At 45.3% G+C, this 24,179-nt stretch overlaps 1 protein-coding gene across 2 annotated transcripts in view; it reads left to right on the top strand.

Moving 5' to 3' along the window:
• The first annotated feature begins 11,035 nt into the window (after positions 1 to 11,035).
• Positions 11,036 to 24,179, top strand: part of NIBAN1 (niban apoptosis regulator 1) — a 54,593-nt gene continuing 41,449 nt past the window's right edge. For both annotated transcript variants that reach the window (XM_033067753.1, XM_033067752.1), the window contains exon 1: positions 11,036 to 11,140. In XM_033067753.1, coding sequence (XP_032923644.1) covers positions 11,086 to 11,140 — 55 coding nt within the window. In that variant the 5' untranslated portion in view covers positions 11,036 to 11,085. The remainder of the gene's footprint in view (positions 11,141 to 24,179) is intronic.

Below are 24,179 nucleotides of genomic sequence, written 5' to 3'. Positions count from 1 at the left end.
GAGTAGAGTGGAACACCTCTCCTGTGAGGAAATGGCTAAAAAGGGCTCCAGGAGAGCTGGAGAGGAACTTGGGACAAGGGCCTGGAGGGACAGGACACAGGGAATGGCTTTAAGGTGGAGGAGGGCAGGGTTAGATGGACTATTGGGAAGAAATTCTTCCCTGTGAGGGTGGTGAGAAGCTGTGGCTGCCCCATCCTTGGAAGTGTTCAAGGACTGGAGCAACCTGACTCTAGTAGAAGGTGTCCCTGCCCATGGCAGAGGGTGAACACGATGATCCTTAAGGTCCTTCCCAACCCAAACCAGTCTGGGATTCTGTGATTTTAAGCTGAGGATACTTGGAATTATTTACCTTTGTAAAGAAAACTAATTGACTGGTTAATTAGCAAAGCTAAGATTGCCTGGGAGCTTTCTAGAGTGCAGTGAGTAGCCACAAGCTGGGGAAGTGTGGGAACAGGGAAGTGTGTGGGGTCAGGAGGAACTTTTGTATGGAAGGATTTTACCAGAGGAGGAAGAGAAGGAGGAAGAGGGATTCTCTGTCACCAGAACAGCTACAGAGGTGAATGTGCAGGAGAGGGCGCCCAACAGCAAGGACTAACTTCTGGTGTGACAACATCTCATTACAACAGGGAGAGAACAGCTGGTTTAAAGTTTTGGTTGAGGTTATATTTTGCATAACCTCAGAGAGTTAGAGGGGCCAAGTGAGCGTCCGTGGTTTTGGTAGCTAATGCATTCAACATAAGCGAAAATCTGATTGCTGTCATTCATGTCAGCAATTCCAGCCTTCAGCCAGTGAGGAGTATAACCTTTACCAGTGTCTCTAAATAGATGTGTGAGAGCAGACTGGGTAGGAAGTGTACAGCTTCCTTTATTTCTCGTGTCACACCACTACCTCAATCCCAGCCGTGGATACCAGGCTCCACAGTGAACTAGTTCCTTGTTAAAGTAGAAAATCCCCTTACAAAGTCTCCTCATTGCTGCAGTCAGTGCTGGTTGCCTGTGCTCCCAGAGTGTGAATGAGGCTACAGCTTGGGCTGTGTTTGTTTTCAGGGCTGTAGCCATGCAAGGCTTTTGCAGAGAGCAGAAACATTCCAAAGCCCGGACACTGGAGCACTGTCAGGATCTACTAAGTCTCTTTCCATGGCAAATCCAGCATTTAGGGGAACTGCACTGTCAGCTACTTCTCCCCATCCTGTCCTCAAACATTCTTCCTAAGCGCCTTCCCATTTGGTGCAAGTGCTTGCTTGAGGCCAAGCTGCCACTGGGCTCTCTTTAAACTGAAGATTCCAACTCCAATCCTGTTTCATTGCTGTGAGAGCTCACTGGCAAGTGGAGCCCTGTGCACCACCAGTGAGAGGGTTCATTACCCCTCTTGGTGCCTTTCCTGCCCTGCTGCCTCACCCAGAGCTGCAGCTACAGCCCTGCCAAGTTGCTTCTCTGCACTCTTCATTGCAGACACATCTAACACAGACCCAGCTGTGCCTTGGGCAGCTCATTCCAGTGACAGCTGTGTGTCACTAGACATACAACTAGTGTGACAGTCTGTGACAGATGATTGGCAGCTCATCTGTCATGACCACACTTGGGGATGGTGCTTTGTGGACTCCACCTGGAGCCCTGTATCCAGCTCTGGGACCACAGCACAGGGAAGATGTGGGGCTCTTGGAGCCTGAGGAGGCCATGGAGATGCTCCCAGGCTGGAGCCCCCCTGCTCTGGAGCCAGGCTGGAGAGCTGGGGATGTTCTCTGGGAGAAGAGAAGGCTCCAGAGAGACCTTACAGCCCTTTCCAGTGCCTAAAGGGGTTTCAGAAGAGCTGGAGAGGAAGTTGGGACAAGGAATGGAGGCACAGGACACAGGGAATGGCTTCCCACTGCCAGAGGGCAGGGTCAGATGGGATATTGGGCAGAGATCCTCTCCATCCCTGGAAGTGTCCAAGGCAAAGTTGGACAGGGCTTGGAGCAGCCTGGGCTAGTGGGAGGTGTCCCTGTCCATGGCAGGGGATGGCCCTGGATGGGCTTTAAAGTCTCTCCCTGTCCAAACCATCCCATGATGATTCCACATGAACTTGAGATTATTTTTCCTTCTTTTTAGAGGATTTTCACTTTGCACAAGGCAAAACTCTGGAAAGGCTCAAGTTACCCCTGAGCTCCCCCAACCTTTGTTGTGGTGTATTGTTCTTGTCTGTGGACTAACAATACAGCCAGTGCCTTCAGCTGGGAGCCAGCAGCCAAGTGGAGACCAGCGATAAAGAGAAGGAAGGAGGAGCAAGGGAGAGTTTGACCTCACAGCTTTTGTTTAAATTGCTGGTTCTTTTTAGTATTTCCTCTTGTTATTCTTTAGGTATTTGGGGAAAGAGAAGGGAACCACAGCCAGACCATTATGTATGCTTAGTCCATAATCTAAACATTTTTATAATCTCTTTTTTCTTTTTATTTTTTTCCCTTTATTTTATTGGTTGTTTAAATAGCTACAGAAATATACCAGAGAAATAGAGACTAAAATTTTGCAAGATTTTAATTCTGGGCAGTGTGCCAAGTAAAAGGTAATTGTTGGCAAGGCTCCAAGGTTTGGTTTGCACGCTGCTTTCAGTCCACAGCAGGGATCCTTACAGCTCAATTATTCTATACAGACAAAATGCTCAAAAAGCTTCATTTTAAAATGGGCTGAGCAGTTTTTAGAGAGCATCAACACCCCCAATTTCAGCCTCCTGCCCTCTTCTGTGTTCCTGGGCTCTCTGGTCCTTGACAGAATACTGAAAGACCCCCTAGTTCTATCCAGTAGTTACTGCAACATGTGGCAAAAGCCATCCTTAAGGTAGTTCAAACTGTTAAACATCCATTGTGCCATCAGAAATGAAGGCCACTGCTGCTTCTTCTGTTGATTATTTAGACAGGCAAGAGCTAATTTGTGCATCTGAACACATCAAGGGAAAAACACATCAATGTTAATACAAACAACTTGCCCCAAGGAGAAATTCTGTCTGGGTTTAAGTGGAAGAAAATCACTGTGAGAACAATTAAACATTGCACTAGGTTGCCAGGGAAGTGGTAAAATTTCCCTCACTGGAAATATTCAAGGTTTGGCTTGACAGAGCCCTGGACAGCCTAACATAAGGGTCCTGTTTCCAGCAGAAGTTTGGAACAGATGGGCTCCTGAAGTCCCTTCCAAACTGGATTTTTCTGTGATCTATGATAATACTTTTAATCATCATGTTTCAAAGTTGGGATAATAGAAGAATGTTATTTTCTCTCATGTCAGGAAAATGAGGATTCCAGTGTCTATGGAAATACTAACTTTATTATGAAATAGAAAAGGAAGGAAAAGCAATAATTGCATTTCCCTTATAAACATTAGTGCAACTGACTGTGGTCAGAACCAGTCTGGTAAAGCTGAACTGTGTAGGTAACCAGGAGAATATAGGTTTCTGCTAAGCATTATCAAAAAAAGCAATAAAATTATCTCTTTTGATCTGCAGAGAGTGGTTTTAATGCAGTAAATATGACAGTGTGTTCAATACTGCACAGCAAAACAGCTGGGACTGTGATGGTAAAAGTGTCTGAAAGCAAGCAAGTTTAAAATAAGTATTATGCTTTCCTATAACAGCCAAATAAACACTGGCATTTAAAATGCTTTGGAAAAAACACAGAATTACTAGTGATTTCATAGAGTTTATCAATTCTAAGTAGATCATTACTACCTAATCAAGGCCACTGTTGTTTCTTCTGTTGATTCTTTAGAGAGGCAAGAGTGAACCCAAGGCAGGTACTGTGGTAGAAAAGCAGAGTAATTGTTACCCATGTTAACAACTGGAGAGACAGTGTAAGAAAATCAGACATACACCAGTTAACTACATCTGCACTCCTAAAGGATACTGAAAGACCTTGTGTCCAGGTTTTACCACACAAATAAGTCATGGTCATAATTAATTGGAAAGATGTTTGCTGGCTATTGCACCACGAGGATGTGCTGGTGCTGCCTAGGAGGTGATGTCCTCCTTCTGTCCAGGCACCCTTTGGGTGAGTGCAGATGGGCTGGAGAGGAGCAGGAGGCTGACAGGATCCCAGGGATGAGGGGAGCTTCACAGTGATGGGATTAATGTGGGATTGCTGGGAGGCTGCTTGCTGGGTGGCTTTCCCAAGCCAGGAGCCAGGCTGGGGTGGATGGACTTGTGCTCTCAGCATCATACTAAGTGAACAGAAAAACTTGTAAACACTTTGTGATCCATCTACTCCAAGTTTAAAACCTCAGAGGGATAAGGTTTTTATAAAATTATCTGGAACAAAAATGAAGCAGACTAGACAATCACTTCAGAGAGGGACAGAAAATACATCAAAACCCCAAACTATTCCATTTTCCTTTGTGTGTCTCCTTTTGAACTCTTGCAGCCCCTTCAGTGTGCAGGATGGTTTAGCAAATCCCACTTTATTTGTTACATATGCCTCCCTGGATAGGGTCCTGAGGAGAAGCTTCTCCATGGAAAATGGAGGCTTGGAACAGAAAGCTGTGTTTAAACCCCATGCTCGGTCCTAACGAATATACTTGGAATAAAAAGCAACTAAAACCATCTGTGGCCAGAAGAAGCAAATCCAGATGTCGTGGGGATTTAGCCCTCCCCTTCATTAATCATGTCAGCAGGATCATTTAGTTTCTGCAGCCTATGCCTGCTGGACTTTTGAAGAGTTGTTAATAATACAGGAACAGCAGCTCACTGGGAAGAAAGTTTCAGTCACATCTTTGATAATCAATTGGAAGTAGAATTTCTTACTCCTCTAAGCAGAGTCACTATGATTTCCTTAGTTAAGATGGGAAAATGACAGGTTTAATTTCTGGATTTGGCATCTTGCCTCTCTAGACTCTGTTCAGAGGCAATGAGATGCCTCAGCCCTTCCCTCTTACCAGGCTGCTACCTACAAATGCCTCCCTATAAACTTATTTGTACCACTTAGGAAGATTTTGGTGTTCCCAGGCAGGTGTGGCTGCCCATTTGAAGCAGTAAAGAGCCCACTGGATCTCCAACAGAAGTTTTTTAATTCTGGATTTTCTGCTGAGTTCAGCAGTGCCTTCTTGTTTGCTGTTCTGCAGCCCTGGGAGCACTGGGCAGTAGGAAGGGCACTCAGCTGTGCTTTACTCATTGCTTTCTGGGCACCACCTCTGTTTTCACGTGAGGGAACAAACCCATGAGTCTTGTTTGACAATGAGGAACTTCAACAATGAATTTATGAGGGCCTGTGCATTAGTTGTTTTGACATGAATGTCCCAACTAATTAAAATACAGCCTCTAAGGGCAGCTGAGCAGGAATGAGCACCTCATTTGTCATTAACAGATTTCATAACTAGTGACTAAGCAGAGAAGGAAATGCTGTTGGAATTTACCAAATGTGTTTTGTGTATTTAAAAGCAGGAAAGTTCCACACACTTATTTTATTTTAATTTACATATATACAAAACCATGTAATTTCTTGGCCACTGGGGCAGGCAAATGGAGTGTGCCACAGCTGGAGGTGATTTTTAACTCTAGGATTCCTTACTTTGTAGGAAATAAAATCCAGAACCACATCTTCAAGACTGAGTTTTGCATCCCTATTCAGAGTTTTTACTCCAGTCCCAGATGTGCTCAGTCTTGTGACATGTCCTCACAATCCATTTCACTCCTTACCAATTCCCAGGGGTGCTGGGTTTGCTGTACCTCTTTACTTTCCTGTTCTTCTAGATCCAGCATTGCCCCCCAGCCTTCCAGAAGGAGACTCCAACTTCAAAGAGCCACAAGGCTGACATCAAAAGAACAAGCAAAGAAGCTTGAAAGAGTGTTCCCATCAGGTTCCTGACATGGCAATGACAGGGCCAGCAGCACTCCCACAGGAAAACTGGGGAGGGAGGAGACAACTCCAGGGCTTGAAGAGAAATTACTTCACATTAAGGTAAGGCAGTCTCTTGTTCTTGTGGGGTTACTGATTTGAGAGGATTTTTTCCCTCCAGGTGTGCAGTGCTTTCCCTCCTCCACAGCTGCTGCCTGGAGCTGTACTTGGGACAATCTATTTGTAATAAATCAATTTTAGAATCTGTTTTAAAAAACAGTCTTGACATTCCAGTTGGTAATGTGCCCTAAGTACTAACAGATTGTGTATTTGGTTGTAAAGAGTACCACTTGCTCAGAATAGATTTGCAAGTGTTTGGTTCTACTCCATAAAAACTGGGAACCTGAGAGCCACTGAAGGGCCCTTGTGGATAGAAACCAAAGAACAGCTCTCTGAGTGAATACCATGGGCACTGTGCTGTTCCCCTTTGAGTTTTGAGAAGGAATTCTAGGGAAGCAGCATTCTTTGGTTATGCTTACCTGGTGTCTTAAAGGCCCAGCTGCTGCAATCCTCCCACTCCAGAATCTCAGGTGTCAGAAGAGAGAGAAGCTTCTTGTTGTCATTACTGGGAAGTTTCATCACCCCACCACTCTTGGACAATGAAGAAAAAAGAGGTTTTTAACCTCAAGTTTTCTACCTTTCCACTTAGAAGTATTTAGTGTTTGAGGAACAAGATGTGTGTTGTTTATTATTGAGGATGGACATTTTCAATTGGCAGCAATGCTGATGTTGAGCTGAGCCCTTCTTTGGGCTGGGGCTATGTTTGTGTGTATATATATATTTACAAAATGCAAGTAGAGAACTACAGAACTCTGCCATGTCACCATGAATGCTTTATCAGAAAACATTCTATTGCAGGAGTTTCAAAAACCTCTCAGATTATGTATCACATTCAATTCTGTGGGCAAAATTGACATATCTAAACAATTTGCAACCAAGCAAGGGTAGGATAATGGATGTAATTTATAATTTGGTTTTTTTATGAGCACTGTTTTTCAATGAGTATTCCAGTGAATGTTGTTCACATGTTGAATATGAGCAACATAATAAAACATAATTGGGAAGAAAATAAGGAGTGAGAAAGGCAACCAGCAAAGCCTCCTCCTGCTTTGAACTGTGCACTCAGCAGCTCCATCATATTTTGATCTACATAACCTTTGAAAGGTAGAACTACAGATAAAATCATATAATTTTACTACCACTTGCTATTGAACTATTCCTTTGCCTTGCTTGCCCTCCTTCATGAGTGGTTCAGACTGTCATCCATACTTTCCAGTTACAAAAATAAGGGGTTTTATCTGATTTCTTCATTTGAATAATGACCATAAACACCAGTTTTATCTCTTTCCTGGAACATTCAGTTCATATATGAACCAGCCATGTCTTCACACCATGCATTTTCATTTTATCTTAGTATAAGAAAGATACTTTCTATAGCAAGAACAGCAATTCACTGGCACAGCCTCCTCAGGGGCGTAGCAGAGTCTCTCTTGCTGAAGTTCTCAAGGTGCAATGGCATGGGATGTTAGATAACCTCCTTAGACTCCTTTTCCTAGGAGAAGTTCAAGGATCTTTTGAGGTGCCTTCCAAACATGGGCTGATCCATGATTCTGGGATTAGGAACCTGTAAAAATCTTCTGCGTGTGGGTTTTCAGTGCTCCACTCTGGTTGGTCTCGCAGAATTAGGGCAGTAGCTAAAGCACAACCAACTCTTAATTTTTTTTTTAAGGCTATTTTATCAAAATGGTATTTTTGGTTTTCCAGCCAGAACAGCTGTGATTGTCTTCTGCAGCTAGATTTTAAGACCTCCTTCTAACCTTTTGAAAATAACTCATAAGAATAACATTTTTGATTTACTTACAGGGAAAGGATCCAGAATATACTTCAACCAACAGTCTGTCCTGAGAAAAGGACTGTTTTTATTTTGTCACACATCTCTCACACTGTCTGCAATCTGATTTTGACTTTCAGACAGTAATGATTGCTTCCTCTAACTATAGATAATTATTATTTATTCATTACAGTTTCATTACATTTGGCCATGTCAACAGCACATTGATATCCTGTCTACAAAGTCAGTGGCCTTAAAATGGCTCCTTTCCCTTGGAGAAATACTAGAAGGTAGTTTTGGGTAATGAATCATCTCTCCCAATGGATGCCACACACCTTTCACTCTAGTGCTTCTGTTTGATAACAAACCATGTCTCTGAGACAACCAAGAGGGCTGTGGGGGAGCACACACAGGTGAACCTCTGGAACAAAGGGCACAGTCAAGTGCTCCTATGCAGCTTCTCAAAGGAGCTTGTTCCTTGGCACATCCCTTCACCACCACACAAGGAGAAGCAGCCAGCAAGGTGGCCAAGATTTTATCAGTTCCTCTGATGATACCTCTGCAGGTTGCCAGCCCTGTGGTTGTGTTGAGGACTGTGTGACTAACAGCCCCTGGAAGTTCATTCCATGGTGTGCCCATGGCGCTGGGAATGGATCTTGTCATGTCTGGGGCACAGCAGTGTTCACACACTGGGAGATCAAATAGGTGAGATTGTGGAGACAGCCTCCTTCTCCCTCCCTTCCTTCCATCCCTCCCTTCCTTCCCTCCCTCTCTCCCTCCCTCCCAAAGCAGAATACAGCAGTGACAGTGCACTGCACTTTTTGGGGACCAGAGCTCCCATTTCTTCCACTGGCAGCCTCATGGGTCCAGAGCACGAGGAAGCCTGGACTGTGGTGGTGTAAGAAACCTCTCTCTCCATGTCACTGTGCCACAAGGGAACTCACAGAGGCAGCAGAGGTACATCTTCATCCCTTTGCTTGGAAAGAAGGGCTTCTCCTGATCTCTTCATTCAGGAATTCACTTTCATTTTGCCCTTTAGGATATAATACAACCTTTAGGATATAGTACAAAGCAGGTGTTTAAAGGAGGAATTTTGGGGTGTGTAAAGATAAACACAACTGTTAAAGACTAAGATTTCATAGGAGAAAAAGTGGGAAAATACTTGTTTTGGTTCTGGAGGTATTTTTGTTTTGATTGTATTACTTTATCATTGATAGCTGAAGTGCAGGTGTCACATCAGCTTAAAATTTAATGTGGTAAATTTCTTATCTTGAGGATGGATTTTGTTTTAAGCAATACATAAATAGGATCATTTATCTTTGTTCCTGATTTTGCTCACATTTCTCATGGTGTCTTTTTAAGATTAAAGACACATGCTTTGTCATTAAAACACATTTCCCTATCTTTAAAAGGCAATCAGTCTTTAATTACCAAGCATTTATGAAATGCCTGGGGATCTTGGGGATAAGGTAGTACCAAAGTATAGAATGTTATAACTAAATAAACTCCTCATTTTGTTTTTACCCTAGCTATAATTAGACAGGGAGGTTCTCCACTCAGTGCACGTTCTGGCATCTCTTCTGGGGTATGAAACTTCTGGGATTTGGCACATTTTAATCTACTTAATGAAGGGACAGAACTGCAATCCACAGCTCATGAATTTTCCAAGATTTATCTCTCCAGACTCCTGGAGCTGACTTGCCCATTACACGTGACTACACATTTATGAAAAGCTCCTCAGCTACATTTGATAAAAGATAGACAGCTCTGAGCAGAGCCTGAATTCTCCTGAGTTAATGCCTTTCTAATGCACACCAGTAACCAGTATTTCCTCACTGGTGTCTGCTCACACAGCTTACAGAGGTGCAGTGAGCAAACCACAGCAGCCACCTTGCTGAGAGCTCTCAGGCAGAGCCAAATATGCTTAAAACAGAGCCTAGTTCATATTTGACCTCTAGAAGTGCTGTTGATTAAATATTTTAGCTCAGCTGAGGTCTCTATAGACTTGTGAGATGCTGGCTTGTGAACTTGATCAAATTTGATCAAGTTCAGTGCTGATTTAAAAAGATTGAACCCCAAAATGTTTCACCATTCTGTGATCAGATAAGTGGCATGGTGATAAATCTACCAACCCCACAGCATAGTTCAGCGAAACTGAACTATGTGAAAGCAATTTCACAGTGAGTGGCAGATGTGTACAAGCTGAATGAGAAGTATGTAGTGGTAAAATGTGTAACTTCCAGTCACTGTGAACCTCCAGTGCGTCAGCAAAATCCATATTCATTGCAACTCATCAGCTCCATACAAAACATATGAGGCACAATAAGGGATGGCACCCTGCCCATGGCCAGTCAGCTGGGTTAATGGTATAAAAACTGCAAAAAAGAAGGAAATATTTTAGAAAGTCACATCTGGGTATGATGTGAAATTATTATTCAGGGGCAGGAGAATTCAGGTATCTGTTCCATACTGTCTTACACTGCTGTGCTGAGGGTCTGCAGACTGGTGTGCTTGCCTGTTTTAGGAAGTTGTTTCAATCACTGGATGATATTTACTGAAGGGATGTGTATTTTAGTGCCTGCTTGTGTAGGTTTACTGTTCATCCTGAATCAAGCACACAATGGCAGTTTGCAATATTCCTGGGAAGAGTGGAACAATATGGCCCTGAAGCCTGAGCCATAAATCACAGAATCACAGAAGGATGGAATGGGTTGGGTTGGAAGGGACCTTAAAATCATCTAATTCCACCCCTGCCATGGGCAGGGATACCTTCCACTAGCCCAGCTTGCTCCAAGCGCCGTCCAATCTGGCTTTGGACACTTCCAGGGATCCAGGGACAGCCACAGCTTCTCTGGGCACCCTGTGCCAAGGAATCACAGAATCATCAGCATTGGAATAGACCTCCAAAATCATCGAGTTCGAACGTCACCTCAGCGCTGCCGCTGTGACCCCTGAAGCACCGCACACATCACCCAGCGGCAGACCCGGCTGCCTCCTGGACACCTCCAGGAAAGGCATTTCGGTCCTGCTCAGCCGCGCTTTCGCTCCGGCACGGTCTTTAGCGTGGGCTCTGGGGGAACTCTGCCTCCAACCGTGTCTCCAAGGGATGTGGATTTTGCGGTGACGGGCGGCAGAGCAGAGTGGAGGCACAAGCAGCAGCCCGGACAAGCGTGCCTGGGGCTCAGAGCCCCGGTCCGTGCCGGGCTCGGAGGCGGGGCAGGGCCGGGCCCGGGGGCGGTGCCTGCGGAGGAAGCGGCGGGAGCGGTCCGGGCTCGGCGGGAGCGGTCCGGGCTCGGCGGGAGCGGTCCGGGCTCGGCGGGAGCGGTCCGGGCTCGGCGGGAGCGGTCCGGGCTCGGCGGGAGCGGTCCGGGCTCGGCGGGAGCGCGGTGCCCGCACCGAGCCATGGGCGCCTCCGCCTCCGCGGCGCTGGACGACAGCAAGTGCTCCTACATCCGAGGTACGGGGCTGGGGGAGAGCCGCTGGAAGCGCTCCCGGGCTCAGGAAAAGCCGTTGGAAGCGCTCCGGGTACCCCGGGTCGGGAAAAGCCGCTGGAAGCGCTCCGGGTGCCCCGGGTCGGGAAAAGCCGCTGGAAGCGCTCCGGGTGCCCCGGGTCGGGAAAAGCCGCTGGAAGCGCTCCGGGAGCCCCGCGCATCCCGGGCAGCGCTCGGCAGCCGGCGGGACAGCGCGGGTTGAGCTGATCCTCAGCGTCCGATGGAGTTTGGAGCACTTTTGTTAAGGGGGGTGCTTTGGAAGTTTGCGGTGAGGGAGTTCTAGGTAGACGGTGGGACTTGGAGCAAGCGGGGAGCCTGCCTGTGTGACAGATCCCGAGGCACCGGGCTCTGCCAGTGCGGATCCAACCAGCGCCACAGGGGCTGATGCTGTGCCAAACCCACTGGAGGCAGTGGCAACGCTGCCAGGTGGGTACCGAGCTAAAAACGGTGGATACCTCACAGTCTGACTGTAAGGGCAGTTCTTTATCCCATTACAATGTTAACAGAGAGAGAGCAAACAAAAAAAAAAAAAAAAGGCTTTAAATTATGCACATTGCTATTCAATTATGAAGGAAAAGAATGTAATTCTGGGGTTTAGGGAGTCTTTTTCTTACTTGAGTAGTTCAGTGTGAAACACAGCTTACTCTTACCTGTGCTGCTTATCGCTCAGACAGCAGGTAGAGTATTTGCAAAGCAAATTTAAGGCTGAAGATTTAGAAGTAGAATAAAAGTTTGCATGAGAAAAGGAAGCCCAGTTCTAGCACTTGATGTATGATGCATGCAGAGCCTGTGAGAGCCCTCTGTCTTGTGGGCTGGGAGATCAAACCCTGTGCTGAGGATTTGGGCCAGAGGGGGACTCCTGGGTGGTGCCCACAACCCAGCTTGTCCTTGGATTTCTTTGCTTTGGGATTTTTGTGTGGTGCAGAGGGAGGGCAAACATTGAGCTGCTCCTCTGTGAGGACTTCTTTGAAATCACAGTGGGTCTTTCAAGAGATTCCCATATTGGGAAGGATGTCCAGTTATTAAATGGCTCTTACCCAAAAAGCAGTCAGCAGAGCTACTGGCCTCACGTGCCAAGATTTCTTGACAGTGTCCTATCATTACTGTCAGTTTTTCCTGCCCCATTGAGGGTGGTTTCAAGTTCAGTCAGAACCATGAGGGTGCAGTCCCCATGGATTTCTATTTTTCTTTGCATTCATCCCCTCACTGCAGCCAAAACTGCATTTTCACAGTTCAGCATTTCAAGTTTTTGGTCCTTGAGTTGTGAGCACCTGAAAAGGTTGATGTCTATTTACTGAAAAAAAAATTAGGAAATTCAGGGAGTTTATTAGTTTAGGGGAAGTCATGCAGGTCTTTGTCCTGGACATCATCTAGAATTAGAGCTGGGAGCTACTGCCAAAAGGTTGAGAATCCATCCTTATGTGTGAAGTGAGGCTGGGTGTGTGTGTCTGAGACTTGCCTGCAGCTCACAGGGAGGGTACCTTGGTCATGCTGAGAGCTCTGCAGCTCTCCAGACACAGCTCTTGTTTACCCATCACATCTCTGCACAGGCAAGAGCCAGAGGGAAGTCATTGTGGAAGAAGGAATTAAAATCCTGTGCTCATCCCCTGGCTCAAGTCTGCTGTTTATGCTGTGAGGATCCCCCACTTGAAGCTCTGCTTGGCAAAATAATTAATGAGGCACTTTAGACAGAGGCTGCCTGTGAATTAGCACTTCCGAGGAGGAAAAAGAATTGTGAAGAGCATCTTAAATGGCAACAGAGTGCAGCTCACCAAACCTATTGCTGATGTTAGGCTGGAGTCTGAAAGAGTCAGGCCTGACCTGTCTTGCACACCTGGTGTGATTTATTTGCAGAGGAGCTCTGTGGTGAGCTCCCCTCATTCCAGGAGGGACCATGTGGAAGCACTGAGTCTGTAGCTTGAATAAGCAGTATGTTTTTTAGCTGGCTTTGTGAAGCTTAGGTGGGTTTTTCTAGTGGGATGGCAGCTTTTGGGGTTCTTTTCCTCCACAGGTGATGCAGGGATGCCCTCAGTAAAAAGGAAACACTTTCTTTTTGTCAGCAGAACTGCCAGTCCATAGGTGTGGAATGGGACAGCGCTGGTGAGGGAGGGAGATGGGGAGACAGCAACCCAAAGGAGCCAGCAACACTCTCCAAACTTGTCCATTTTGGGATCTCCCTTATATTGGCCCAAATACCAGTAGCCTCAAGACAGGGAATCCTGATTATTGCTTCAAGTGAGAGCTTGGTGTAGTTCATAGTTGTTTTCATGATGGTGTAATTTAATTTCTTGTTGCCGTAATGATAATTTAATTTGTCTGAAATTAAACGGATTGTAAAGCCTTGTAGTTTACTTAGACAATATTTAAGCTAAAGCACAGTGTAATGAATGGAAATGAGGGGCTGAGCATTAAAGGTGGTGGATGTCCTGTGCATTAAAGGTGGTGGATGTTGCATTTGATTATTCTTGTGGGTCTGTTCCACTCTGCATATTCCACAATTCCATGTTACAGCTTCTACATCAACACAGGTACAGTTCAACAGGTTTTCTGACTTTTGAAAGTCTGTCTGCTCACATTGCTTGTGGGGTGAGGGGAGACCCAAATGAGGACAGGAATTATATGAGATGTAAAATTATATTGAAAATATGCAAACCCAGTCAAAGAGGTGCCTCTATAGCCCCTCAAGAGCCTGCCCCCAGCACAGGCACCCCTGGTAGAGCCTGGGAGCTGCTTTGCTGTCTGTGGTTTCCTGTGGGTGAATGGGGGTGAGCCTTGTCAGACCAGCTGGAGAAATGAATCCCAGAGAAAACCAGGAAGGCATCCCACGCAGCATCTACTGAAGGCAGAGCCTGGGATTTCCACCTGAAACTGCTTCCAGCTTCTGTGCTTGTAGGGAAAATGTGGTGGGACTGAACCAGCCAACTCACAAAGCTGTGCATGGTTGCACATGGGGCAAAGTCAGCAAGTGCAATTACTGGTAATGTGCATCCCCTGCTGCAAACAGTGCCTAAGAAGAGAACAGATAACGCCAGTGTGTGATTTTCCAGGTGGTCTTCACAGGGAAATTAGTGTTTGAAACTGCAAGGGCAGGGATCTTCCTTGTGAAGTTTGAACTGACTGCCTAAACACTTCATTGGGGATGAAAACGCTTTGCAAAACAATTTTTACACTCAGAAAATCTCTGTATATATTTGTATCTCATGAAGTTATATTTTGCAAGCCATCACAACATCTTTCATCTTTGTTGGGTAGAAATTAATGAAAATTGGACATTGTTGGGGGATGAAATTGTGAATAAAATGCCAAGACTTGATATTCCTTACTCCTACCTGAAGGAAACGACTGTCATAGTGAAATAATGGAAAAATAAGGGGGGTGCAGTCTATGTCCTATGGGAGAAGGTGTGTGGAGGATATTTAGGGGGAAGTGGGAGAAAGCAGGGCCACCTGCATTGCAGCATGGCTAGTCTGGAAACCTTAGCAGCTTCAAAGGTGTCTTTCTGTGCTATGCAGCACAAGCCTGTTTTTCTAACCAGATTTATGGAAAAATGCATTTTTCCACCAATTTAAATCCATAAGATATTTTAAATACACACACATTGCAAGCAGTAAAATGATTTAAAGCCCTCCGAAATGAAACTAAAATTTTATAGTAATTCCTCTTGGTTTTGGACTGGAATCTTGAAAAAGACTTGTGGCAGAGATAATCCTGCTTTGTGGGGGGTTGGTGGGATTGCGTGGGGATTATTCAGGATGTGAGTGAAATAGAGTTTAAAACATGGTAGTAATAATTAGGAGACTGGGAGTTGGTCATGTGAAAAGAGTTTATTAAAAGAATTTGTGCTCTCAGTTTGATGAGGCATGGGCTAAACTTGTGATGGGAGTTGTTTGTTGGGTGAATTGTCTAATGATGCTTAAGGAGTGCTACACCCAAGAGGGAGTGGTCCAGGGTGGTGGTGGGGAGTTACGGTCTTGGGGTGCAATCATGAAATTCAGGAATCAGCTGAAAGTGCTGCTGAAGCAGCCTGGTGGTGTGTCCTGAGAGACTGTGCCAGAAGTGCCATCATTGCTGATGGAAAAGGGTCGCTTAGTGTCCCTACTAGCAGACAGGGAACAATCCAGGATGAGGGTTTTAGAGTGGGTAAAGATGGAAATGCCCTTGAAGTCTTGATGGTTTTCCATTTCTGCAGTTTCAGCAGTGGAATTAGCAGGTGACCATGTTCTGCTCACATGTTGTGTGTTGGAACTAGTTTTTTTAAAATTCACAGGAGTGGAAAGATTTCAAGCACCTAACACCAGTAATTTCAACAGGTGCATCTCCAAAACAATTCAGCATATGAAAAATTGAACTTCTCTGGAGGTTGTTTTTTCTTAAAGATACTTGGTATGCTTGACCATGTCCTGGCTACCCATTTCTATAAATAGACATCTGTCCAGAGGATAAGGCTTTGCAGTCATTTGCTTTGGATTTGTTTATTTAAATGCACTTCCTTCCTTCCTTCATTCCTTCCCTTCTTTCCTATCTCTTTCCTCCTCCAGGCAGGTGGGATCCCCCAGCACAGGGCACAGTGGCTGTGACCCTGCACCAGCCAGGATTCACCCTGTGGATTTCCTCATTGTTTAGGAAGTTTTTCCAGGCATACCTTCCAGATGTTGTTCTTTTGAGGTGATAGTGAAAGTTCTTACTTAATGTCTGTAAGAAATTTCTTTCTAGTCATGTGTTTTACTTAGGAATTTCAGTGTGGTGTTAATTAAATTGGGCTCTTGGACAACGATCACATGCTGTAGCACCTACAAGATGTAGAGTACTTGAAAAAGCAGAGAGAGTCCTATTCTGTCCCATTTTGGAGGCTGAAGAGGAGACTGCTTTATCCTTTACTTGAAAGACAAGATGGGAAAGGGGTTGTTAGCTTTCCAGGGAACCTGCTGAGTAAATTCCAGTGGGAATTCCAGATGGGAAATGTGTCCCACCGACTCAGAGGGACAGAACCCAAGTGCCTGATGCAGCTCTGGAGTGAAAGTCTCAGCCAGTGTGCACAGAGCTGGCAGGAGGAGTGCTGCAAGATGGAAGAATGACTTGGAATTAATTGTGGAAAAGCTGGCCTTTTTTTGGACAGGCACTCAGACTGGATGTTGGATTTTCTGCTTTAAACTGTCACTTAGCCTTCTGGTTTTAATTTGGTGTGTGACTGCAAATACAGCAGGGTTCTGTACAAGTCTTGCTCTACTCCCTGCCTTTGCTCCCAGCCTGTTCCAAGCTGGTTTGTTCCATGTTCCAGGAATTCTCTCTTCCATTTTCTGTAGGTGAGCATGGCTGTGGCATCATACAGAGCAGGAGTGCCCCATCCCTGGAAGTGTCCCAGGCCTGGAGCAACTTCCTGCTCTAGTGGAAGGTGTCCCTGTCCTGGCAGGGGGCAGAATGAGATGGGCTTTAAGGTCATTCCAACCAAATTCTACAAGTTTGGAGTCTCTCTGGACTTAACAGCATCTAGTTTGTAGCTCTTAGAGGCTGTGTTTGATAAAGGCTGATTAGATTTAGCTGCAACTCCCAAAATCTAAGGAAGAGGCAGAATAGTATTTTCATTCAGAAGCATATATTAAATCCAGAATTCATGATAGTACCATCTAGTCCAATGCAAATAGGGATAAATACCCACAGAAGGAAGAAGTGAAGAGCAGAGCACAGGAAATTCAGATTTCAGTAAGCATGTAAGATTCTGCTATATGCACCTTGCAAAATTTCCAATTTCTTGAATACTGTAAGAAATGAGATTTTTAAAGGAAAATTCTTTTGGCTTTACTTGTTTTCTGAGAAGTTTTAGTGCTCACAGGGATTGTTGCTTTTGGAGCCAGTAGCAGATTTTCATCCCATAGTTTTGATAAATGGTGCCTGCCTGTGCTGGAAAGGAGAGAAAGTTTCTCTTTGGGTTTTATAGCCTTTAATTCAAGGGGCCAAGTGCTTTTTCTTACCTTTTGATTGAATGCAAGCAAAAGGCATCCAGGGATGTAATTGATGGAAAAGGTATTTGCCACCCACGTGAACAGAATTTACTGTCCTTGGTAACTTTCAGATTCAGATTTGGGAGAGTAAGGCAGGATATACCTTCTCTGTTCCATTTCCATTGCTCAAATACTCCATTATTAACTTCTCTCAAAAGCTCCATGAGCAATTTTGGAAGTTTCCAACCATGCTATCTTGCAACAAGCATTGTCAAGATTTCCCTAATCAAAGCAAGAGATGAATTTTTAAAGTTTTCATTCATTAGTTTGTCAATAGAAGTGTTGTCAGTAATCACCCCCCATTTACCTTCTGTATATGGCTTGAGGTTTTGCTAAACACAGAAATCCCAGAGCTCCATTAGCCTCTGTTCAGCAGAATCATCTCAAGCCCCTACACCAAAGCAACCCATATACAAGAACTACCCTTAAAGATGATGTACTGCATCACTGGGTCTGAAAAACAAAATGTGGCTTTTCTCTGGTCTTTTTTTGGGTAGTGTGAGGGAAGGGAAACCACAGGGTTGTAGGGGAAGTCATGTGGCATTTTTCATGCTTTTGTTGTCACTATAGAAGAAACTATGTACAGTGTTGAATTAGGCACAGAGATGAGTGGAAAGACTGCCTCAATAGAAAAAGTGAGAAACAGGCTCATCCTTGCCCCAAATCTGTAATTAAGAGACACACTGTAATTGTGCTGTGCCTTTGTATGTGATGTGTTCCAAAATCTTGAATACTGGAAGTTCTTAAATTACTGCAGCTTGGCCACAAATTGTAAGACAATCTTTGCATCTGATAGACATTTTATTGGTATGAAAGGGAGAGAAAGCAAGCTCTGGGAGGATGAAAGCAGCTTTGTTGGTGGTGCCTTTTGGCAGTGGCAGCTGCAGAGCCAGTGTCTAGGTGGGGAAGGATGATATTCATTAGGAATGTGCTTTTAAAGTACAGCTTTTTCCTTTGCATGGAATAACCATGCTGTTCTCTTCACACTTAGAGAACAATTAAAAGTTGTTTCAAGTTTTTGAACATGCTTGCAAGCATTTTACTTGCTTTTGCAGTTAAAGGAGAGTGATGAAACAAGGCCAATTCTTACATCAAAGCAAGATTAAAGCTTGTGCAAATGGCTCAAACTTCTGTGTAGAAAGGGTTCTCCTGCATGGGCCTCCTAAAATCTTTGTCCTGTGTCTTTCTAGTAGTCTTATATATATAAAAAAAGTTTGCTGCTGATTCTACACTGAAGCTTATTTTGGCATGGATAACCTAAGATTTTAGTGACTTTGTTTCTCTGAGTATTTAATTGTGTTATATCTTGAATTCATAAGCCTTTAATTTTCATGCTTCTGTGATATTTGTTAATAGGTCTGACCAAGTAGTTGCTCTTACACTTTGGCTAGTACTGAAGCGTTAAGCCAAAATATTTAGGTCATTCTAGTACCAGCAAAATGGTTATGTAGTTATTGCATCTTTTTTTATTGCATTTTTTTAAAGCTAGGGAGTTGTCTTAGCTGCAGTGCAGGAAGCAGAAAACAAAAGCAAGGCTGACTCTTGGACTCTCCTGAATACATGAGTAAGAGGTTAAAAGCAGTATACTTTTCAAAAGTATGTGGATAGCTTGAAACTCACCTAGGGAATGAGTGAGATCAGGAGCACAGTAGTTATTTTCTATGTAAATACTTGAAGCTGAAACTAGTGATACAAGTGACCTTTGGGTGCTGTTTGTGATGAGACCTGTTCTGTGCCTGTAGTTGTGCCCTGCACCAGTGGGCAGTGCCAGGGGTGACACCCACATCATTGCAGAACACCATCAGTGCTTCTGTGCACTCCTGCTGGGGACCTGGTGTGTCCCAGGCGGTTTTTGGGGTGGGAATTTGGGAGGCCTGCACCCCTACAGCCTACAACTCACACTGCTACACCCCAACAGCTGCACTGCTACAGCCTACACCCTGACAGCCTACAGCCTGCACCCCAACAGCTACACCCCAACAGCCTACATACACCCTGCAGCTCCAGCCCTACAGCCATGGAGCTGGGTGGGTGCTGCTGCTGGTGCCTGGTGACACTCAGAGGGACCCGGCTGTGCTGCCCCTGCATTGGAGCAGCAGGGTGTGCTGCTGTAGGACTGCCCAAAGCCACGCTGCTCCGGGTTTGTCACCCAGGCAGCCTCTGCAGCCCTCGGTGGAAAAGAGCAGAAGGTTTTTGGCTTGCTGCCCACTTGTCTCTACCTTCCCAGGAGCAAACTGTGGTCTGTCCTTCAGGAATTCTGCTTTGGAGCTTTTTGCCCAGTGAATGTGTCAGCCGGTCTCCAGGTTGGGTTTTTTACGTGTCTCTGCTGAAAGAGTGGGCGAGGAGCATCCTCTCAGTAGCGGTTTCTGCCGAGAAAAACCGCCCACAGCAGAGCCCAGCAGCTGTTGGGCTCTCCCCAACACCACCAGCACCAGTGAGGCCTTTTCAAACCACAGAGAGCTTGTGAGATCTTTGGTAACGCTGTAAGTCTGCTCATAGCTCCCCAAAATACTGGTGTTTTACCAGGTTCATTCCTTGTTGTGCTTCTAGGGTCAGGGCATGATTTGGGTTTGGCTCTCATCATTGCAGCAGGTACCCTGCAGAAAAGGTCATTTACACCTCGATTCCGTGTGGGCTGTTGTCTGAGAGGTGTGTTGTTCCACACAAGGCACAGATATCATAAGGTAATACTATTCCTGGTTCTTTACTGTGTAAGCAGGCAAAGCTAAAGCAGAGGTCCAGGGAGTTGAAGACACAGGACCAGGTTGTGGCAGGGTCAGGAGAAGCAGCCTGTGCCAGCCCTTGGAGCAGGGACAGCACCAGCAGCACCTGCTGATGAATCCCAGCAAGCAGAGTCAATCACTGACACTCATGCTGGGGACCAGCTGGACCCTTAAGTGCCCAGGACCACGGAATCATAGAATCATGGAATGGTTTGGGTGGCAAGGGAATTTAAAGCCCATCCAGTCCCACCCCTGCCATGGATAGGGACACCTTCCACTAGCCCAGGTTGTTCCAACCCGTCCAACCTGGCCTGGGATACTGCCAGGGATCCGGGGGCAGCCACAGCTTCTCTGGGCACCCTGTGACAGGGCCTCACCACCCTCACAAGGAAGAATTTCTTCCAAATATCCCATCGTTATAACACTGCTCTCTGGCAGTTTAGAATCACTCCTTGTTCTGTCACTATCTGCTGTGTCCTTTGTCTTTTTTATAAGCCCCCCCTAAAGTTCTGAAAGGCTTCAACAAGGTCTCCCTGAAACCTTCTCTTCTCCAGGCTGAACAATCCTAGCTCTTCCAGCCTGTCACTAAATGCTTTCACATTCAACCTTAGGAAAAAATACCTACAGCTTGTGTATGCTATAAAACCATCTTGGTTTCCCCTGGAGGTTTATGTTCCATGTGAAGGGAGCTACAGGTTTTGCAGGGCTTGGAGCCACCTCTGGCCATGCACATCAGATCCCTGCTGGTTTCCTGGGATAGCCCATTTATTATTTATTTTTGGTTCATTGTGTTTGGGATGTTTGGGACCTCAGCTAAAAAAACTACCCTCATATGCTGTATCTGAAAATTTGCTGCCTGCCAAGGAGCTTTTCCTTGCTCTTTTCAGAGGTACACAGGTGTTGCTGCTTCAAATTTACAGAAGATGCCAGCACCATCCTGCCACTCAGTCTCCATCTCACTCAGCCCTTCTCATCTCCTGGCTCAGGAAGGCATTTCTGAAGCTCTACGTGGTATTTCCCTTCCTCTGCATGAAAGCACATTTGCTGTTTGTGCTGTGATGTTGGTAACTGGAGACACCAGTCCTGGAGCAGGATTTGGGATGTATGTAACATGGGTGAACATTGTCTGAAGATCAGCTTGCTTTTACTGAGCATGATACAGAGGATCTTTATGTATTTTCACTTGATATTCCAATACTGCAGTGGTCATGCCAGAGGAAAGGCAAGTTTTCGTCATCCCCAGGCAAAGATTTAATGGCAGGGTCTGTGCAAAAGAGAGAACAAAAAGGCTTTTTTGCTCTTTAAGGATATTCTGTAAAATAATATCAGTGTAATCTAGTCTGCCAGACACTTTCCAGTGTTTGCTGTTGCAGATGAGGCTTTGCCAGCCTTCAGCTGTCCAGACTGAAGTTTCTATGCTGAGCATCTGCACCAAATTGCCATTTTGAGAAAACTAGCTAAAAATGCATGAGGGTTTTTGTTTGGGGGGGTTTTTTGTTTGGTTGGTTTTGGTTTTGGTTGGTTTGTTTATTGGTTTGGTTTTTTGGTTTTTTTTTAGTTTGGGGTTTTTTTTGGGTGGGGGTGAGGGTTTTTTTGTGAACTAAGATCAAAAAAACCCCATGTTTTCCTCTCTTTGGATGTTCTTTTGAGCTCTTTTTGGCCTGCAGGGAAGGGTAGGGTTTGGGGTCCATAGAGGCAGAATAAGGGAAACTGGAGGTGAGGGGGAAAGGAGGTTTCCAGCTACTCCCCATGTTCTCCTGCTGGATTAAACCCTGCTCTTTCCATGTTGTGCCCTCTATGCAAGCTAGAAAAGCTGCAAAGCCCACAGCTACCAGCAGCTGTTCACTGCTGTGGGCAAAGCAAACACAACTTTGTACCTTATAGGCTTGAGTGTGAGTGGAAAAGCTCCATGGATCTGAAGCCCTGAACTCATTGCTGATGCTTGAAGGAGACCAGGGTGCAAAGGCTTATCTTTGGTGTGTTTTTCTACTGCTTCATTCAATAGGAAGCCCCAGATTAATTGCTTGGTTTTTTTCTTTCCTTCTGAGATTTCCTGTACACCTGCCAAGCTACAAAGCTCTGTGCAGGCATTGCGTAGCTGATCTTGCTGCTGTTTGATTTCATGCACAAAGAGTTATGGCTGTTCATTTGGGGTTTGACAAACCTGGTGCCTAATTTTTTTAGGAACTGACGATTTTGATGCTCTCCCCAAATTTCCAGCCAGGTTGTTGCTGTGCTCAGGCACTCAGCACTTCTCTAAATCAGGAAAAGAAGGTGGCAGGAGCCATATGTGAGCTTCTCCTTTAAATGACACATTTCATCCAGCTTTACGTTCTGCAGTAGATATAGATCTGGTTCTCTGGTGTGGTTTTTACCTGCTTTTAAATACAAATCCAGTTCCTGCTATTTCCAGCCCACTATGCCACAAACTTTCTGAGATCTGCAATGAGTGGGACAGGTACCATATGAGGTTAATTAGAAGTATTTTTAGGTGTGATTGTAAAGGAAAGTATGATGTGTCTGCAGGGAGGAGCCCCTGAATGCCCCAGACTGTGAGCTAATCAAAGCTCTTATGGTGTTTTTGTAGGAGAACAGGTCAGTCCTAGAATGGCTTGGATTGAAAGGCGTCTTTAAAGCTCATCTTGTTCCACCCCCTGCCATAGGCAGGGACACCTCCCACTATTCCCGGTTGCTTCAAGCTCTGTCCATCCTGGCCTTGGACACTTCCTCTGGAACAAAGCTGTGCTTTCAGTAGGACAAGAAGAAATGTCCTCAAGCTCTGCCAGGGGAGGTTCAAATTTGACATCATGGAAAGGGTGGTCAGGCATTGTCAGGGGCTGCCCAGGAAGGTTTGGAATCTCCATCCCTGGAGGTGTCCCAGGAATGGACGTGGCACTCAGTGCTCTGGGCTGGTGACACAGTGGGGATTGGGCACAGCTTGGACTCTGTGGTCTGGGAGGGTTTTCCAACCTGAATGATTCTAGTATTCTATGTTTCCATGCTGTCCTGCCAAACCCAAGGGAAGCAGTGGGGAGGAAGAGTGCCCAGAACAAAACGGAGTCTGTATTTGGTGTGACACACACCTGAGATCTGCTTCTAGGGAAGATTCTGGAGATGGGGCTTGGTGTGTTCATGGTGATCCCTCAGGAGCTGTGGCCACGGAGTGGTGACATCAAAAACTGAGGCAGCACTGGGTTTGTCTGAGGAAGAAGCTGAGTTCTGAGTGAATGAAGGAGGAAGGATCCATCTGAACTCAGCACCAACTCTCCTTACAAATGGAAAAAACACAAAGCAGCTCAGCACATCCCATACCAGGTATCAGGTGACTAAACCTGATACCTCACTGGGACACAAAGGAGTTACCAGCATAACAAACATCCCACACCAATGTGTTGCTAGGAGTGTAAAATCCTACCTAGTAATTTTGAACAAGAGTTTGTGGTTTGTTAGTTACTCAGCTCTTGCTACAAGGCTTTTCCTTTGCGTGCCTTAAATATTCAGGCAGCAGGAAGTGTGGTCAACTGAAAAGTTGCTCTTTCTGTAGCACTTGGCATTGGCAGGTGTTGCTTTAGTGACCATAAAACAGATTCACACTTGCCTTGGGGGGTGCTCCTAAGCCTGGATCTCACAGGGTGTTGGGGCTGAGCAGTGGAGGGAAGCACTGGCTGGGTTTGATTGTTACCATCTGCAGAAGAGCTGCCTTTAAATAAAATCCAGCCTCTCTGACAGCTGAGTGTCTGGAGTTCTGCTGTTGGGCAGGATGAGGGGCTGCCCCAAAACTCAGGCTCAATTTGAGGATGCTGCACAGTGTTGAGTTTCTGTGGCTGCTGTGTTTGGTTGCCTTGGCTGAATCTGTGCCAGGGGTGTGAGTGTGCACAGCCTTGGGAGGATGTAAAAGCTGCATTTCAGATGGGGCCCATCTCTCTAAACAGAGATTTAACTCTGTTTGGATGATGAGAATGGAGACATCTGTAAAAAGTAACAGTCCCCCTTCCTTCCAGAATAAGGCTATGAGCTTTCCAGCTGTTGGCTAAGACAGGTTTTCCTGTTGAAATAGCTTTTGTCTGAAGTAAGTCTGAAACAATATGGTTATAGTAACTGAAAATATTTCTTTGTCAATTCTGGCTGTAAATCCAAGTGTTTTGATTCATTGTTACTTCTTGTAGCAGCTGTTTGATTCAGAAAACCTTATGGAATCTTCCAGTGAAGTACCCACTCCTGGTAAAATGCAGTTTTGCTTTGTATTCTCTTTATTATATTGTGTGTGACTTACTTTCTTTTAT

The sequence above is a fragment of the Catharus ustulatus genome, chromosome 9, assembly GCF_009819885.2.
Source record: "Catharus ustulatus isolate bCatUst1 chromosome 9, bCatUst1.pri.v2, whole genome shotgun sequence".
NCBI classification, from domain to species: Eukaryota; Metazoa; Chordata; class Aves; order Passeriformes; family Turdidae; genus Catharus; species Catharus ustulatus.
The sequence above is the reverse complement of the archived record's forward strand: the minus strand, read 5'-3'. Positions and strand labels throughout refer to the sequence as shown.